This window comes from Quercus lobata, chromosome 8 (assembly GCF_001633185.2).
Source record: "Quercus lobata isolate SW786 chromosome 8, ValleyOak3.0 Primary Assembly, whole genome shotgun sequence".
Taxonomy (NCBI): domain Eukaryota; kingdom Viridiplantae; phylum Streptophyta; class Magnoliopsida; order Fagales; family Fagaceae; genus Quercus; species Quercus lobata.
Genome location: NC_044911.1, coordinates 64,461,152 through 64,480,315, shown reverse-complemented (window position 1 = coordinate 64,480,315; position 19,164 = coordinate 64,461,152). Strand labels below are relative to the sequence as shown.

General features: G+C 32.5%; 2 protein-coding genes across 3 annotated transcripts; both read left to right on the top strand.

Moving 5' to 3' along the window:
- Positions 1-295: 295 nt before the first annotated feature.
- Positions 296-7,605, top strand: LOC115958564 (histidine biosynthesis bifunctional protein hisIE, chloroplastic-like). Of its 2 annotated transcripts, none has more exons than XM_031076990.1 (6): positions 296-524; positions 1,801-1,969; positions 6,315-6,560; positions 6,649-6,744; positions 6,859-7,010; positions 7,127-7,605. In XM_031076990.1, the coding sequence occupies exons 2-6, from the start codon at positions 1,802-1,804 to the stop codon at positions 7,329-7,331; spliced, it is 867 nt and encodes a 288-aa protein (XP_030932850.1). In that variant the 5' UTR covers positions 296-524; position 1,801; the 3' UTR covers positions 7,332-7,605. The 2 variants fall into 2 exon arrangements, with proteins under 2 accessions (XP_030932850.1, XP_030932851.1); XM_031076991.1 differs by having other exon boundaries at positions 298-524; positions 1,876-1,986.
- A 3,390-nt stretch (positions 7,606-10,995) lies between these two features.
- On the top strand, positions 10,996-12,031 carry LOC115957617. The gene has a single exon (XM_031075908.1). The coding sequence runs from the start codon at positions 11,156-11,158 to the stop codon at positions 11,699-11,701; it is 546 nt and encodes a 181-aa protein (XP_030931768.1). The 5' UTR covers positions 10,996-11,155; the 3' UTR covers positions 11,702-12,031.
- The last annotated feature ends 7,133 nt before the right edge of the window (positions 12,032-19,164 follow it).

The following is a 19,164-nucleotide window of genomic DNA, read 5'->3' as shown; positions in this document are numbered from 1 at the left end:
ATAACAAGTTTTTAGCAATCTCAACCTGCATAAATTAAAAAAAAAAAAATTAAGCACAAGCATAACAAAAATTTAAGTACAGCCATAACACTAACATAAGACTTATTAATAAGACCCACCCACCCAAAAAAAAAGAAAAAAAGAAAAAACACAAAACAAATCCTATCTATAACCAAAAAAAAAAAAAAAAAAAAAAAAAAAAAACTTCAAGGCCCAAACTTAATGCCCAGTCCAGGGAGGGTCCAGGCAGCCATAATGATAAACTGATAAGTGATAAACAAAGTTACAAAACCAGCCAGGGACAGGGAGGGCCCAAATAAACAAAGTTATCTTAAGTTCTTAACAAATAAAATGGCCCAAATATTTATAATTTTATACCTGATTCCTAAACCTCAGAACCTGATACGGTGAGCTGAGCAGTTGAGACTTGAGAGAGGCGGAGAGCAAAGAATCAGAGAGAGAACAGACTGAACAGTGGAGACTGGAGACTAGAGAGAGGCGGAGAGCAGAGACTAGAGAGAAAGGTAAAATTTTTAGGTCTATACTTATGATATTTTGCCGTTGTTAAATTGTTATCATAGGTCTATACTTATATGGGTGTTGTAATCAAAAAGAAAGAAAAAAAATTTTTTTTTTAACTTTGTAAGGGATGGATGTACTGCATTTCAGATAAATGAGGATTTCTATAAAAATATTTTGGGACCCTTAAGTCTAATAATAACTTCAACTTCTGAGAAATCTGTCAAGGGTAGGGGTTCACTTTGAAATCTTTTGATATCATATACTATATTTAGAGAGCAATACAGATAAGGATTTCTATAAAAAAAAAAATTATCTAGGACACTTCATTGTAGTTACTTCAAATTCTGAGAAATATTTCAACTTTCAAGGGTATGCATTTCATTTTGAAATTTACAATGTGTCTCTATTATATTTTTAATGCTGTTCATTGGCATCAGCTTCCTATAGGTGTATGTGATAGAATTTGATGCTTTCTATCGTGTTTCATGGGAAAGGACTCAGTCGGATCTATTAATATGGGTTGTGATTGCTCATTTGATTCTTTTTTTTAATAAGAAATAAAGATTTATTGATATAAAAAAAGAGACACCCAAGTACACAAGGAGTATAATGGGGGTGTTCAAATCAAATACAGAAATTACATAAATCAAGTAAATTAAAAATTGAAGATATGGATTGGTTTCTCCACACTGACAACCAGTCCATTAAGGTTTTGATAAATAATAACTTAATATCAGGCAGAGAAATCTCATTATCTTCAAAGCTGATGTTAATGGAAATTGATATTTTTGCTTTGGGTAATGTCAACACAATAGGGGATCAAAGATATTTGTATATTTTGTCAAGTTCATGAAAAGCAAGGGTGCTAATGGTCATAGCAGGTTGTCTTAATGAATTGAATGCATTGCTCTCCGTTAAGCATAAAGATTTGTCTTGGCTTTAAAAGTTTTGCTTCTGCAACTCATATCAGTCCCAATTCTAATCTTCGCTCTAAGACTCTATTTTATTAATTTCTGAAATTTAGCTTTCTGTTTTATTTTTAGGAATCTTATAAATATAAATGGATATTTGGAGAGACATGGTGGATATGTGGTTTTATATTTTTTTTGGTTTATCAATGGTTTTTATATGGTATAGTGTCATTGAGTTAGATTGGTAGTGAAGGATTTTGATTGCAATATTAAATCAAATTCCTTGATACATTGTATATTAAAATATAGATTGGTTCTAAATTTGAAAATTGGCATTGAGGTTTTTTTTTTTTTTTTTTTGGTCTAGGATGGCAGTTTCCTATTATTTATGTCCTCAATCTCTGAGAGTGTCCTCTGGGTCCCGTCTTTTTATTTCCAATAGTGGCTACAGTTGGGACAACCATAAGAAGAGGATCCATCATCTTGTTTGTGCATCCGCCAGGCAACCAGAGAAAGACCTTTGTCTTGAATCCAAGGTATTTTACTACTTAATGTAAGTTTTTGTCTCTTCTGTGCTTGTCATTGTGCATTCATAATATATTTATGTGTCTAATTACCCTCCTCCTTAGTGTTAAAATAGGAGTTGATAAAATTTGGTTTTGCTGCATGTGTGTGACCTGAATATACTTGTTCATTGTTTGCTATTAGTTTACCTAAATTGGTTATGCCCATTCATCTGGATGGTTTATTGGTGTGATTATGTATTGTGTGCATTTAAGTAATACGTTAAAAACTGAGTTATGATCTTGTAAGTACCAACATAAACTACTTAAAAAGCATGTTTTTAGTATTAAAGGAAGAAGATGCATCATACCAAATTCGGAATAGGACATAAAAAGGAGAGAAAATGGACTAAGGAGTATGTAAGGCTTTGTAGCCTAAGCTACATAGATTAGCCAGTGGAGTTGATATGTGAGCTAGGATAAAATTGCAGGAAGATTTGTTTACTATGACACAGTTTTTTTATTTTATTTTATTGAGATCCCTGGCATAAATTGTCTACTAGAATGGATTAGTAGTAGGCGTAGTCCCCAACCAATCTCTAAATAATAGTAATCTTAAGTTTATGTTGTTGATGGGGGCAAAACAACTCTATCACATCTAATGGAAAGTGCTTTGAGCTAGACTAATTATATTATAAATAACCAGAAGATTTAGGTTAAAAGGATGGGCTATTAGAGTGAAACATGGCCAACATGATTTGCTTGATCAATGTACTTTTAGTGTTCAATTTTGGGCTCTCATTGTAGACTCCCTGTGTACGGTTGGTGCCCTTTTAGCCTTTTCTAATGAAATTTTACATATATATTAAAAAAAAAAAAAAAAAATTCTTTGGCCTATTCTGTTGGTCTTGGACCAGAGGTAAGAATTGCAAAAAATTATTTACAAGTCCTATAGTTTACGTGGGTAAAGTAATAATATCCTCCACTTCTTCTATTTTAAGGTTTGAACAAGTCCATCTTTTTGTTCTTTTTCTTCTTTTGCAGTTGTAGCTATAGGTTCTTATATAGATAAGTAGCTATTGTTTTGGTTAGGAATATAGGTGATGGAAGTAGAACTATACATTGAGGAGGTCAAATTCCCTTCCAATTTCTATTTGGATGGAATCTCATTTTCTTGAACAATGACCTTCCCCACCTGAACTGCTTGATACAAACACAGTATTGGTATATGTAATGTTGGTGTTGTTGCCACTCATACTACTAGTTTGGGTTGTGTCGTAATTTACATGATTTTCTTATGAAGTGACATTTACCTTATCTTTTAGCTTCTTCACCTTCTTCTTCTTTGGGTGAGAAGGGTGGAGGTTGATCCCCACTTGTCACCACCCAAGGTTTGTCTAGACGAGAACCAAAGGGGTGGTAATCATGGTATTCACATCTAGAACATCTACCAAAGAGTTCCCCTTTAGGTAAACTCTGGGTGGTCCCATGTGGATTCACTTCCAACCTTCTCACCTAAAGAATATGACAAAGTTGAAAGCTGATAGATGATGTAACTTCTTCATCAACAAAAGGTGCAAATTGTGACACAGTTGGAGTTGGTAGTGTGAGTGGTGAGTGGTGACATAAACAAATACCAATGTTTTGTTTATCTCAGGGAATTCATGTCTGTAAGGTTGTCTGAAGACTCTGAACACATGAGGTTCCCCCTAGATAGGAATTGAAAGGGAATTCTCCTCAACTTTTACCTCCACCCTTTATTGCTTATGTTGCCTAACCAAAATAGTAGCCACTCTTCAGAATTAGTACTTATATAGCTGCCTGAGAAGAAAATGATAAGGACTTGTTTTACTTTTTAACAGCATAAATAGAAGAGCAAGAAAAGAAGAAGTAGAGGAGGATAATCATACTTTACCTATGGAAACAATGTGACCTGTAAATGATCTTTAGTGATCCATACCTTGCTGGTCCAAAACTAACAGGAAATGTCAAAAAAAAATTATTGGTCCACATCTTTAGCCTGCCAACACTCTATTGTCCCCTCCTTTTGACCTAACTCATCTGGCATCTAATAAGTCTAGCTTGAAGGGGTTTCCAACACTCCCCAATGCCAACGAGCTCTTATTGGTTTCCTTCAGAATGTGCATTTACAATATTATCCTTTTTGATGGTAAATTGTTATTGACCATCCAATTGTTTTTGAAATCAAGCTTATAACCCTAATGTTTATAGAGAGATATAGCCTAACTATGTTTTTTAAATTTTACAACTACAAAAAAATAAAGAAATTATTAATATATCAAACTTCTACTCATAGGATTTGCGAGGTTATATTGCCTAAGTAGGATTTCAAATTTACAATTCAAAAGACAACAAAAGATGAGCATTGCAAGAGCCTCTTGGCATTGAGGAGTGCTGTCAACCCTTTCAAGCTGAACTTATTAGATTATCCTCAAGAAGAGTTGTATTAAAAGAAGGGGTGTCAGGTTAAAGAATTGTTTCTGTGGGTAAACTAATATGACCGTTTTCATCTTCGAAGTGATATTTTCCTATTTGTAAATCAGGGTTCATACTTCAAAGTGATATTTGCAAATGGCCAAGGCATGATGAGCGTTCAATGAGGGACTTGTCACTTCGCATTTGTAGGTGAAGTTTGATGCAAACAATGAACAGTTAGATGGAAAACAAGATTAAAGGAAAAGGTTATTTAGGAGTTCTAGTCCTTGCAGGAATAGTATTGGTGTTTGGTAATAATCTGTAAAACAATCTTTATGAATTGAATAAAGGAGATAGAGACGTTGAATTTAATAAAATTCCAGTAGCTTATTTTTAAGCTTTATGGATGTGATTCCCTTCTCATTCCTAAGTCTAACTTCTTAGGGAACCTAGGTGTGACTGCTTAGAGTTTATCTTTATTGTTTCTTGTTCTATTCACCGCTTTAACACCAAACAGGCAAACAATCATCAAACTCATTCAAGATCCAATATTTTAATACCTAACCTACCTAATCCCTTTAACATCAAAGCCCTATTCAAGAACCTTAACTGAATGCTGATTTTTTTAAAATCCTGCATCAAAATTTGTATCAGAACCATTAAGGCTTCTGTCCTGCATCAGGTTCATTAAATTAAATTTGTGTCACAATTGTTGTTTTGCGTTAGAGTAAAGTTACAGCAGTCTTAAATTGTGCATCACCTCTATCTCTATTGTTAGAAGAGGAAGTTTGGCAATAATTTATAACAAAGGAATCCTATGTATAATAGTATATTCAATCCTATGTTATTGTCCTTTTGTTTTTTAATTAAGCCTTTCCGAAAAGTTGTCATAGTTTTCATCTAATTCACCTCTATGCATTATACGATTTCATCTTTTGATGAAGCTGTACAAATTTGACTGCTCCTTTTGTGCTGAATGCATAATTTATAAACTGAATCCTATAGTCCTCTTTCCTTTTTTCTTAATTCCTTTATTTCAACTCTACAAGCATTATATGTTTGATTTGGGATTAGTGCCACAATCTTTTCTTCATCTTGGCATCTTGGGTTTAAATAATTGTTGGGATGGTTTGTTAATAAATAAACTATTGAGATGATATGTCAAACCCCCCACCCCTCCCTTCTTTTCTATTCAATTGATTGATATAAAGTGGGAGAGGCAGCAGTTTGGTACAGAGACCAACGGCTTAAGGTTGAGTTTTGTGATTTCAACTAAAAAATTCATTATATTGGTGATAGTTAGAGCGTATAAGACCATCCCCGTAGTTGCAGTTTAATAAAAGACAGTGAAGGAAGTCTTTAAAGTAGTTTATAACACTAAAATATGAAAGGTCATCCTTGTCTATCTGAATGTTTTTTTTTTTTTTTTTCCTCTTGATTCTGTTTTAATTTTGTTGATTCTTATTTCTATTTTAACTAGTCGGTAACCCTTGCCAAAGGAGAGTTTTACATAATATCACTTTTTCTCTCTTTTAATTTTTGTCCAAATATGAAATTGGATAATTATGATAGTTATTAATATGTATTTATTTGATAGTTGGGGGATAGGGGTTTTGAACTCTGGAATCTCAATTGTAAACTCTAGGAGGTAGCAATTGAGCTACAAGGCTCTTTAGCATACATTCTATCATTTAAAGAAAATATGAAATGTAAAGTTATGAGACCTCAAAAATAAAATACATTAGAATAGAATCTAAATTTAATTATATATTTAAAATAATGACTTGTAAAATTGTGAGACCTCAAAAGTTTAAGCAACACAATATTATGAGGTCAATTATGATGCTTTGGTTATATATATATATATATATATATAGATGGCTGAAGTTTTGCATTTACAAGTAATTAGAGGGTAATCATTAATCAATAAGTATAATTTCAGGTTCAGACATTGTTAGACAATGTAAAATGGGATGACAAAGGTTTGGCGGTGGCAATAGCTCAAAATGTTGATACAGGAGCCATACTAATGCAAGGCTTTGCAAACCGAGATGCGGTTGTTACAGCAATTTCCTCTCGGAAGGCAACATTCTATAGCAGGTCACGATCGATGTTGTGGACCAAGGGGGAGACCTCAAACAATTTCATCAATATTCATGATATATTTTTTGATTGTGATCGTGACTCTGTATGTTTCTGAAGGCTTTTAGTTTAAAAATATTGTAGCTATTTAGTTTTCTGAGATTTGGTTCAACTAACTCACAGCTTTTTATCAGATAATATACCTCGGGAAGCCTGATGGGCCTACATGTCACACAGGATCAGAAACTTGTTATTATACATCAGTTTTTGATTTAAAAGAACACCAACAGGTTTGCACACTCAACCATTTGATAAGCAATGCTAAGTTGCTAACATATCCATTGCCGGCATCACTGTAGACAAACTTCAGCCAGTTTTGAGGTGATATAGATCATTCTTGTCAGGTTGAAGGAAATGAGTTGGCATTAACCACTTTGTACTCATTAGAGTCAACAATCTTGCAACGCAAATCTGAAGTAGAAGCAGAACAAAGTGGAAAACCTTCATGGACAAAACGATTGTTACTGGACAATCACCTTCTGTGCTCAAAAATAAGGTTCTTGATTATTTGGACTATCCATGTTATCATCCTTTTGGAACATTTTGACTATTTTTGTGTGTGTTTACATACTTCAACTTAAAATTTTTATGAGTCTGAACTTTCCTGTGCAGGGAGGAGGCAGATGAGCTGTGTCGAACACTGGAGGAGAATGAGGATAAGTCACGTACTGCCTCAGAGATGGCAGATGTCCTCTACCATGCTATGGTTCTTTTGGCACTTAAAGATGTGAAGGTAGAAGATGTTATGCAAGTTCTCCGGCAGAGATTTTCAAAGTCAGGTATTGAGGAAAAGAAAAGTCGAGTATCACAGGGCTAGGCATGGGCTGTGTAGGCTGCCGAGTCTGTTCATATTCACTTTCATGTTGTAGGCCATTAACCAATAATGGAACTGGTTTGGCTCCTGGTGACTTTGTTTAAAGCTGTTTTGTTAAAGGCTGTCAAGCAAAATTTGTTTGTAACCGTTTCCCTTTGGAATTGTTTTGGGAATTCATTCATAATACTGTTAACTTATTTGTATTAAATGGTGAATGAATAGAATTTCAAACACCCAGCCTTTAAATGTGGTCATGGCATAGGGTATCTTAACTTTTCTTTACAGGTTTTAAATCCTAAGCAACGGTTGAATTACTATCTGCTCAATTTAGAATATTCTCAAATTTCCAAATTTGTGGCAGCAGCAAGGTACTCGTCTCCAAAATTTTTAGTGATTGAGATCATTGTTGTAAAGGACACCGCTTAGAGTCAACACGATATGGACACGTGTCCAAATTTTGCTATGTGTTCACATTGTGTTGGTTCCAGTGCACTAGAACTAAACCTTATCCTATTGTAAAAGCTGACACAATACGGACACGTGTCCAAATTTTGCAACATATTCATATCATGTTAGCTCTAGTACATTGGAGCTAAGTCTTAACATGTTGGAAAAGCAAGTATACTGACTTATTCATGTGCCTTTCGCAGAGGAAGAGCCTTGGCTTTCGGACCAAATGAATTCAGTTCAATAATAAAAAAGAAAACACCAGAAGAGTAGTGCTATGCTTTCATTTATAGGAGTTTCAAATTTTGAGTCTATAATAAGACTGCTAAAACACATGATTTTATGGATCATATAATCTTCTAGGCCTTCTTAACATTGAAAGTGTATGTAAATCCTCCGACATTCCTTTAAAACTCACTCACCCTCTCACCCCTGCGTGCACGGAAAAATACCTCTATGGGTCGAGATACTCTTGTCTGTGCAGCCCATCAATACAAAGATGCATCGTATTATTAGCTTAGGTTAATGGGTCATGATAGGGTATATTATTATTATTATTATTACTACTAAAGCAATATCTTATCTTATATTAACGGTAAAAAAGAATTCTCTTTAACGCGTATTGGTATTGGTATTTGGTAAACTAGTTTTATTAATTATTAGCACGATATATTTCTTTAAGCACATGATGCAGCTCCTTTCAAACTTCATAATAATAATATTAAATAAATGGGTCAATTTAATACTAATTAATTAGCAACTACATAGATTTTTCTTCTCTACCTTGACCAACCCTTTTTTTTTTTATATATAAAATCTTTTGGGCAGTACAAGTTTCTCACTTTCTGGATTGAGCAAATAGATTAAATAATTTAAATAGAGACTATTAAAAAATTAAAAAAAAAAAATACAAAAGCAAAAAAGAAACAGATACAATAGAAGCAGAAAGTGCAAGATCCAAATGAAATTCATGACTAAAAAACACGTGATTCGAGGTTTGAGCACATGATAATTGTCTCTGCTCCCGTGGAATCCGCACTAAGACACGGTCACTGGATTAATCCACACTCAAATGCTCACTCGCACTTGAACTTGATTATCAAAAACTACTTTGGAATATTGTTTTAATTAATTAATAAATATTGCTTCAGTTTAATAGTAATATGTAGAAACTGAGAATAATTGTGCACGCCATTCTCTATATACAGCATTAAAGAACAAAGAATTCACGCGTTAAATATACGTCGTTGTGCAGTGGCAATTTGGCAAATGGCAAAGTTTTAGTGACGCAGACTCTTTGAAAGGCGTGGTCCATAGCTTTTACTCATTTAGTACACAATAACTCGTAGAGGTGGTTGCAGATTTTAGTGACAAATTTTATGGTGTTGGGGTCGACCTTGAGATGCTTTTACTCTTTACAAACACTTTTATTTTATTGTGATTTATGAAATGTGATTCATGCCTATATTTGTGCATTGCGTGCAATTGCATTAACCAATAAATCATATAGTTGAATTTAATTATTTTTAATCAATATGTCTATATATGCCAAAATTCTTGTAACTCAACTAGTTGATACTTTTTGGTATTTCCAACGGAAACATCTTAATCCTTTGATTGCCTCTAATATGGTTATGTATTTGAATTTAATTAAAGATTTAAGGTCACAACATCGAAGGAATTATTATGTACCTAAGTTTTGCTATATCTCTTAATGAGCTTGTTACACTTACCAGCTTATAGCGACACTCGATTAGTTAATTGTTGACATAAAGATTTGTTTTGTATTTGGCTAGGCTTTTAATGAGCTCAAATTGTTAGCTATGACTAATCACATCATTTGTGAGGGATATAGTGTGAAAATCAAGTTGATTGAAGACCAATTTTTAAACATTGAATGTTTCCATTAGAAACAAAAGTATCGATTAGTTGAATTTGAATTTGATTAAAGATTTAAGGTCACAACATCGAAGGAATTATTATATACCTAAGTTTTGCTATATCTCTTAATGAGCTTATTACACTTACCAGCTTATAGCTGCACTCGATTAATTAATTGTTAACATAAAGATTTGTTTTGTACTTGTCTAGGCTTTAATGAGCTCAAATTGTTACCTATGACTAATCACATCATTTGTGAGGGATATAGCGTGAAAATCAAGTTGATTGATGACCAATTTTTAAACATTGAATGTTTCCATTAAAAACAAAATTATCAATTAGTTGAGGTACAAGACTCTCAGCTTATAAACTATGTTTGTACTGCCCTAATAAGATAATCCACAAGGCAATAATGGGGTCCGAATTGCTCATGCAAGCGAGACAAAAAAAGGGGCTCATGGAGGTGTAACGAGACAAGAATTTGAGGAAGCATATGCAGGAACTAGGGACTAGGATATCAATCTACCTTCCCCACAACCCAACCAATTAATACTGCTTTTACACTTAGTCATGGACCTCGACAAGTTCTCATTTATCAAACATTGCCTCTTCCCCTAACCAAATCCCTTCAATGCTCTCAACTGTTTCTCGTCGTCATCGCTGTTATCATTCACGGTCCAAATCAAACCCACACTCATCAGGGTCCCACATTCTTCCCAATATTATTTATTATATGCATCTACCATATTTAAAGATTAATGTAAAATTATCGCAAAATGTAGCGCATGCATGGCTAATAATTTCATCACAATTAAATGATATAAGATCAAAATAATTCCTAGATTTTAATTAATTGAGGAAGCCTTACTTAAATTCATTTTAAGCTTAATTAAATTCAAATCCTCTTTACTATCGAATATTGTGCATGCTTTATTCTTATATACACTTAAGGGCATAAGTTTAAGAATACCAATAAATATTCAATTTTGAACTGTAAAACACTTTTTTTTTTAAATACTTGTAAATAATTTATTGGTTTGCAACAATTTCACATTATTATTATTATTATTTTTTAATAGAAAAAAATACAGAGAAATTAAGTATCGTTTAATATCACAAAATTTAGTGCAAATCTAATAATCTCATCACAATTAATATATTGACAAGCAAAGTACTACCTATAGTATAGATATTAATTGAGGAAGCCCTACTTCATTAACTTTTTTTTTTGACGTCCCTACTTCATTAACTTTAATCTTAATTAAATTGATACCCTTTACTTCTATTTAATATTGTGTATGCTACATTCTTATATTTTAATGAACTTTCGTGGTGTGGAACCACTAGTTCTTGGACAAGTAGACACCTACTACCGAAGACCTACTTACTAGTTATAATATTCTATTCTTTCGCAGCTTCATCTTCGGATCTTGAACCTTTCAGATCTGCAAGAAGTGAGGCATACACACTGACCCAAGAAACTACTCCCTCAGTCCAAAATGCTGAGTGATCACAGCCCTGACCTTGCTGAACAGTCCCAGCTCCTCATCAAGGACAATGGCAGCAAGCTCTCTAGGCTTTTGTCCAAGGAAAACTCTGTGGCCAACCCTTCTTTCAGGGTTTACTATGGAGGAAATTCAGGTGCTATTCCATTCATGTGGGAGTCACAACCAGGTACTCCAAAGCACACCTTTTCTGAGGCCTCTATTCCTCCACTAGCACCACCACCTTCTTATTATTCCACTCCCACATCGAAAACAATGAAAAAGAACTCAAAGCCAAACCTTTTGTACACCCTTTTCCCTAAGGTAACTCCAAGGAAAGCCCCTGGGTCACCTTCATCATCATTGTCATCTATGTCATCATCATCGCTATCATCATGGTCATCATCAACATATTCTTCATCATCACCTACTTCAACATTGTGCTTTAGTGCAAAAAAGCATAAAAGATCAAAGGTGTTTCGAGGGTGCTATCAAATTTGGAACATGAAGAACGCGTTCTTGTCCATTGTAGGCCACGGATCAGGCCAAGGTACTGCTTAGAATACTCATGTTGGATGTTAATCTTTTTTGGCATCATGTAGAAACTTTGATCTATAGTATAGGGGTCTTAGTGTTACATGTTTGGCTTCGTCGTGTTCAATGTCATCTCTCATGATCTTGCGAACGATGTCTCCTTGATATTTCATGTTTCCAAATTTTCTAAGCTCGTTTGTTAGATTTTTTTTAGCTTATTTAGCTTATGTACAATTTTTTAGAGCTTTATTATTTCTTTTTTGATGTACAACTGTATGTTTTCCAGCTTATTTTTTTTAAGTTTAATAAATTAATAAAAATAGTCTCATCCCAAAAGGAGACGAGTCTTTGTTATCACCACTGATCCTTGATTTTTATGGGAAGAGTTACAAAAGATATAGAAAATGTCGAGCTGATTGCAAAAACACCAAGACAAAGAAACTTTTAATTGTTTAGCAAATATAACTTTAAGATTACTTAGCCAAATGGTTGCAGAATTATTGCTTAGGATGAGAAAATAAGAGGGTTAATTCAATACTTCAATTCTTGCTAAAGTGATAAGACGATAAAAAGTGAGGCTCAAGTAGATATATCATATAGCCTAGAAATTAAGAGGCACGTTCCACTCTTGCTAAAGTGATAAGAGTCCTGTGACGATAAGGTGAGGCTCACAAAGATATAGAATATTCTGCCTAATCTTATTAGGATTTTGCTAATGTGTGCCCTAAGGGCACACAATAACTAACCATTTTTGGAAAAAAAAATTTAATTGAAAAAGTATTGACAATTTTTTCAATTTCTAAGAAAATGTTTCAAAAAATATATTTAACCGGACCCATCTTATTAAGAACTTTATCTTCTCTCTCATATGTACAATGCGATTGTATGAATAACCCACATAACTATTTATTTTATGTGTGAACTATCGACAAATTAAGTTGTCATCGATCGGCTTGGAATTGTAAATAAGAAGAGAGTGCATGCATGTTGCCCACCCCAGTGGCGTATTTTATGCGTCCAGCTAGCTGTGACAATCGGACAGACATAAACCTAGGAAGCAGATGTTGTTGATTATAAATTTTATGCGAGTTAAATTATAAATTTTACTATAAAAAATTTACATATTGCATAACAGTGAATGTGGTTGATAATTGATATATACCATATTATAATGAATAAATCTATTAATTATTTTTTGTGTTGTGTTTAAAAATTGATACATAAGTTTGATAATTGATATATACCATATCATATTGAATAAATCTATTAATTATTTTTTTGTGTTGTGTTTAAAAATTGATACATAAGTTTGTGAGAGAAGAGAGCAATAAAATTTGAAATATCTCTAATAATACTATATATATATATATATATGAAAGAAAACGATGTCCTAACTTTGGTTAAATTATTCTATTGGGAAAATTACAACTTACTCACCTGTAGTTTGACCGAAATTTAAGTTGCTTACTTGTGATTTGAAATTTAACACTTTACCTATCTGATATTAGCTCGGTTAGATTTTCTTAACCCAACTCTATTAAAAATAGGGTTAAATATATAATTTTACTTCACTTTCGTGTTCCTCTCCTCTAAAAACACAAAAAACATAAAAATACAAGATCAAAAAGAATTCAACGGAACACTTACATCATGAGATTTCAAATTACAAGTAGAAAACTTAAATTTCGATCAATCCTTAGATGTGTAAAGTATCAAATTTTAAACCATATGTAGACAATTTAAATTTCAGCCAAACCATAGGTGGGTAAACTGTAATTTGCCCTATTCTATTCCATACCCATAAGATACTTTGAAAACATTGTAGACCAAATATATAGTATGGTAGATGGAATTTAAAACTTTCAAATTTATGGCATATTCTTCAAGGTCATTAAGCTTATCATTTTTCAAATTAAATCGTAACCATTTTACAGTAAAATTAACAATAATTTGAACATTGTTCAGAGTCCTATGTGTCTCTAACCTACCACTACCAAGTACTCATGCTTTAAAGATGAAATTTTCCCACAGCATTTATTTATAATGTTTGTAGGGGGAAAAACTAGCATTCGTTTATGGTGGTGGGGTAAAGACTTTGGTTTCGTTGACATTCAAGTTAGGGTTGTAAATTACAAGGAAATTAATACCCAAATTCATTTATTATACATAGGTGTGCATTGAGAGTCCGAGAAAAGCTACCCTTTTTCATTTAATGACCATGTGTTGCCATTAATTTTCACTGTCCATTACTATGGTTGAGACTCAAGCGTGTGGCTCTGAAACTGATCCAATAATGTTTTTTTTTTTTTTTTTTAAAGGAATAAAACTGACCCAAATTTGAATTTGATCTACTGGGAGTTGCCTGAGCGATTATGGAATGAAATTTATTTTTTGGCGTACATGCTATTTATATGCCATTCATGTTTGTTACCACCTAACCATGGCAGGGTAGCTAGCTCAAAGTACATGTCATATAATTTTGCTTTTCATTTTGTACATGATTTCCAGAATTCAAACTCAATTGCTATATAATCCAACCACTATCAAAGCCAAGAAATTTATGGATCGAGATAGACCAATTTCAGATTAATGTCAGCTTGGATCAGTCAGCTTTGATTAGTCCATAGTCAAATGACAGAGTTGGGAATTAAATGTGCATTTACATTTTTTATTTTTTATAACTCATTTGTTCATATGCAGTGTTTTTAAAGTTTATTTAAACAAATTCAAACCAATAAATTCGATACTGCCCGGAGGGTTCAGAAAAGTTGAAATAGTCTAAGCTCTGAAGAGGACATCTACGTGTGCGTTAAAAGTTGTGTAATTGCGAGTAATTAAATGATGAGTAGATGCATGAAAGGGAATGTAAAACACAAAAATTTACACAGTTCAACCTAACAAATTGTGTCCACTGTGAAAAGTCTTTGACACTACATATGAATCTTAACTTTTTGTTTGGGTCTTTTGAGCCATAATATGTCTAACAATGTGTATCAAGTTTTTATAGCTGATGAACATATAAGGAGTGTTGAAATGAAAGTAACACACATACACAATAACTGCAATTCTGCAAAGAATAATATTAATGCTCAAGCAAACCTCCTAGCTCAATATATGCCTTTTGTAACCTTGCCCGAACATGGAGGAGTGAAATACTCCCCATGATTCGTGATATGCTATAATTTTCAGTTATTTTAGAGCATCTACATTGGTGGAGCTATTTTTTTAGCTATTTGACACCACAAAAAGTTACTTTATATTTTTTATCTAATCACTTTACAAAACATCCAACATCAATGGATCTATTTTAGATTTCAATACAATAAAATAATATAAATATCATAATAAAATAATATAAGAATAAAAGAACAATATCAATGTGAACGCACAAACAATATATAGTATATAAAAAAAAAAGAGTAAAAGAAGTGTGAACACAAACACTAGCCGTGTTCACACAGATGAAGAAAAATAAGAATAAAAGAAAGAATGAAAATGAGTAAAATAATCAAAAGCATTGTCAACATACAAATATTTTTTATTTTTTTTATTTTATCTTTCAGCTACAGTATACAGCCAAAAGTGCACTGTAGCTGTGGAGTAAAAAAATATAAATTTGGCACCACCATTGTAGGGCACATTTTTGTATTTGGTGGTTCTAAAAATAATAATATAACTATTTAGTACTACCAATGTGAATGCTCTTAGAGCACTAGTATCCAAGGATGTAAAAAAAGTGTATATTTTACATCCTTAAAACTTACTTTATCTATTTTATCATACTATTTTACAACTCACCCAACATCTCGGTTTCTATTTTTACATACAACTCATAATAATAATAATAATAATAATAATAATAGGTGAAATTGAGAGAAACTCAAATTAGAATTCCAAATTAGAGTTCCAATTTTGCGCCATGTGTCCTAAATTATTTATTCTCAAAGAGTTTTATTTTTTAATTTTAGAATCAAATATGGGACCACATCATAAATATTCATTTAAATGAGTTATTAAGTACAAAAACCAAAGAGTTTAAAATAAATGAACCGTAAAAAAAAAGTGCTTCACAATAATTAAAAAAAAAAAAAACAATTTACATTTTATACCTAATAATATTCTTACAAATTTTTTTAAAGAATTAACAAAATATAAAAATGACTATCAATAGTATTTCAATTATATATATATATATATGAATTATATTATGCATTTTATTGTATATTTTTAAGTGTATATATGCATATGTATGGGGTTACAAGCTAGTTAAAATAATAGTATAAACTATACCAACAAATAATATAAAAAAATCGATTTCTCTCTCATCTCTCTTTACTCTCTACCTTTTGTCTCTCTTTCCTTATTAAAATAAAATTTTTTGTTTACATCCTTGTGAATAGTTGGTAAAAAAAAAAGTAAAAACCCACCCCTAGATGTAGGTGGGTTTTGACTTATTGGTTGCAAAAAAAGCAACTGGCTATGGGGGTGTTTACACACCCAATGCTAGTGCTCTTATCCAATACAATTTTCTATCATTCACTTAATATTAAAAAAAAAAAAAAAAACCACTCCTATCTAGAGCATAGGATATTTTTAAATAAATAATTCAATAATTACAATGAGAAAGAGATTTGAACATTAGACATCTTCATCGAAAATACCAAGAAAACCCAACTGAGCTACAAAGTTTTTGACATAAGATTTGAACTCACAAATTTGTGACTGTAAAATGATTAGGACACCCATGGAGAGTAAAAAAAAGTACAACTATCACTTTTATTGCTTTTATAGAAATGTGATTTTAGTCAAGAATCTTGTAATTTAGTAATATAAATTGCTTTTCTTTATTTGGAGAATTGGGTTGAAATCCACCATCATAACTATTGAATTATGCAAAAGAAAAGAGAGAGAAGTGTGATTCCAAGTAGTATTTGTACTACTTCGAATCTTCAATAGTAATTAACAAAAAAAAAAAAAAAAAAATTATGAGCCTCGTATAGTGACATTTTTTAGTCTCTTTTATGAGGATAATCGGTGTTGGAAGCCCCCTCCCTAAATTATTGTAAAAAAGAAAAAAAAGCATTTTGAGTCATATGACATCTCTTCTTACCTGATCTGAGCTCTCTGCCTCGCATGACCTGATTCGAGCCAACTGCCTAATGATCATTATGTTATAAAGAACCATACCGCATATAAGAGCTTACGCTGAAACTAGGCCCAGCATATTTTGGACTAAAATAGGCCCATTTTTGATGATTGCCTTTTTATTTTTATTTTTTATGCGTGCTTTCTGGTCAAACAAGTGCAGAACTGGGACACCGTGCAGGCTCATTTTTTTTTTTTTTTTGATAAGCGTGCAGGCTCATTTGATAATAAAATCTAGGGTCTGTCATTGTTGATCAAGGTTGTCCGCTAAATTTATTTGGTCCTTCAACTCACTATGTGGTTATTAATACCATTCATGCTTAAAAAAATATATAAAAACCCCTTCATATGTTAAAATTTTTATTTACATGTGATTTTTATCACATGAATCAGTAAAGTATTTAAATTGGTTATATAAATATCAAGTACATCATGTAATTATAAATATATGTAGATGGTCATTTTAGTAGTTATGGAGAAAAATTCTATCACTTTACTTGGAACTCTTTATCATGATGCTTCTTAAGATTAGGATAAAAAATTAAATATGTTTCTCCAAAAAAAAAAAAAAAAAAAGATGTTTCTCAAGATAAATTTGGTTGGACCATATTCTATTACATCTAAACTATAGCTCAATTCAAGTACTCATTCATATTGCCCATTCTTTTTTTTTGAGGAACTCATATTGCCCATTCTAAGCACGTATGTATAATATGCATTTTTTCTATAAAAAATGTATTTTTTTTATTAAATATTTTATAAAAAAATTATCACTTCTTGCACAAATTGCAGTAGGAGTAGCTACTTGTTTTATGACTTTCATTTTAGTTTCAGATCCTAAATCTCCATAAATGGGTATGACTGGTTAAGGTGACCAGCTTTTGTGCGGCAACCGCAAGTTAAGGTACTTTGGATTTGTTATAGCGCCACCATTTCACAATATACATTGTCCGGGAAAGCTAGTCTTGGGATTGCTGTTTTATCCTACTGACGCTCTTCTTATGAAAGTGGAGGCTTTACTCTAACTGGTCTGTTAAAGTCTCCTTGCTACGGCCTTTTTTAATATCTCCTGAGCTTGGAGGGTTACTCAAATCTTTCGTTTTTGTACTTTACTCGTTCCTTGAAGGTCCAATTAATTAATAGTAATTGGAGAACGGTTAGTGTCTGTTCTGCATGACTCTGGAACGTTATAACTAAGGGGCGGATTCCAAGGTCCCTTGACTTGCCAAACGGTTTCCAGTATGCCTATATAGTAAGTCTTTACACACATGATAGTGGCAGCCAGGTTATTGACGGTTCTACAATAGGCGGGCCGCTACCCGACTTAGTAGTGAATCCCTTCCAGGCTGACATTAAATCTATCTTGTGCCAGTTCCTCTAAAAAAAATTGAAAAGGAAAATATAACAAAAAAAGAAAAGAAAAGAAAAAAGAAAAAAGATATGTGCATGTTCCTCTAATCTGGGTTTGTCACTGTTATAACTAATTAATCTTGTAACATTTAATCCTTAAAAGAGAACGTACTAAACACTTTGTGAATTAATATGAATGGTCATGTTTACAGCTCACTTTAGTGATGTCTGGCCAAAAGGAGAAAAGGCTCACTTTTTTTTTTTTTTTTGAGAAAAGAAAAGGCTCACTTTAAAGATGAAAGAGTCAACAATTTGGCATATTAGCTTGATGGCATGGGGTCTAAGTTAGGTAGGATTTAATACTTAAAATAGTACCTCACAAAAATGCAATATATTTCCTATAATTGTAGGAGAATATGCGTCATCTTCGAAACAACTCTTCCCTATTACATAAGCTATCAATTTCCTTTCACTGATTACAAAAAAAGTGATTAATTAACTAACCTAATGGGTTGATACTTGATAGTACTATCAAGTAGTGGTTCCAAGGCTTCATGAAACTTCTAATTAACTAGCATTCATCTTGAGCCCATTCCTAAAGAATTTTTCTTGTAATTATCTAATACGTATACGAACATTGAAAGAAAGGTGAGTTGCTTGAAAAAAGAAGTAAACGTTCCAAATGCTTAAATGCTATGATACTTGGTAATAATTCACTCTTTTGAGAGGTTTGAAGGTTTTTACTATGAGATGATTACGAGAATATTTCTCTCATTGTAGAGATATGGGGGCGATTTACTTAAAATGTGGACTCATAATTAATCACAAATATAGGTTGGGGTAATTCTTAATTAGACTTAAGTAGACTTGGTACTATACGAACTTAAGAAGTACCATAGGGACAAATATTGTTGGTGGCTTCGTGGTCCCTAGCTAGAAAAACAATTCTTTAGAAAACCCAACAGAATACATTAGTGTTGCTAAATATATGCTAC

Bases quoted from the DNA above. Each gene is read 5' to 3' on its own strand.
- LOC115958564 (XM_031076990.1), top strand. From the start codon at position 1,802: ATGGCAGTTTCCTATTATTTATGTCCTCAATCTCTGAGAGTGTCCTCT. The intron at 6,561-6,648 runs GTATGTTTCTGA...GCTTTTTATCAG, and splicing joins TTGATTGTGATCGTGACTCT to ATAATATACCTCGGGAAGCC. The intron at 6,745-6,858 runs GTTTGCACACTC...CATTCTTGTCAG, and splicing joins ATTTAAAAGAACACCAACAG to GTTGAAGGAAATGAGTTGGC.
- LOC115957617 (XM_031075908.1), top strand. From the start codon at position 11,156: ATGCTGAGTGATCACAGCCCTGACCTTGCTGAACAGTCCCAGCTCCTC.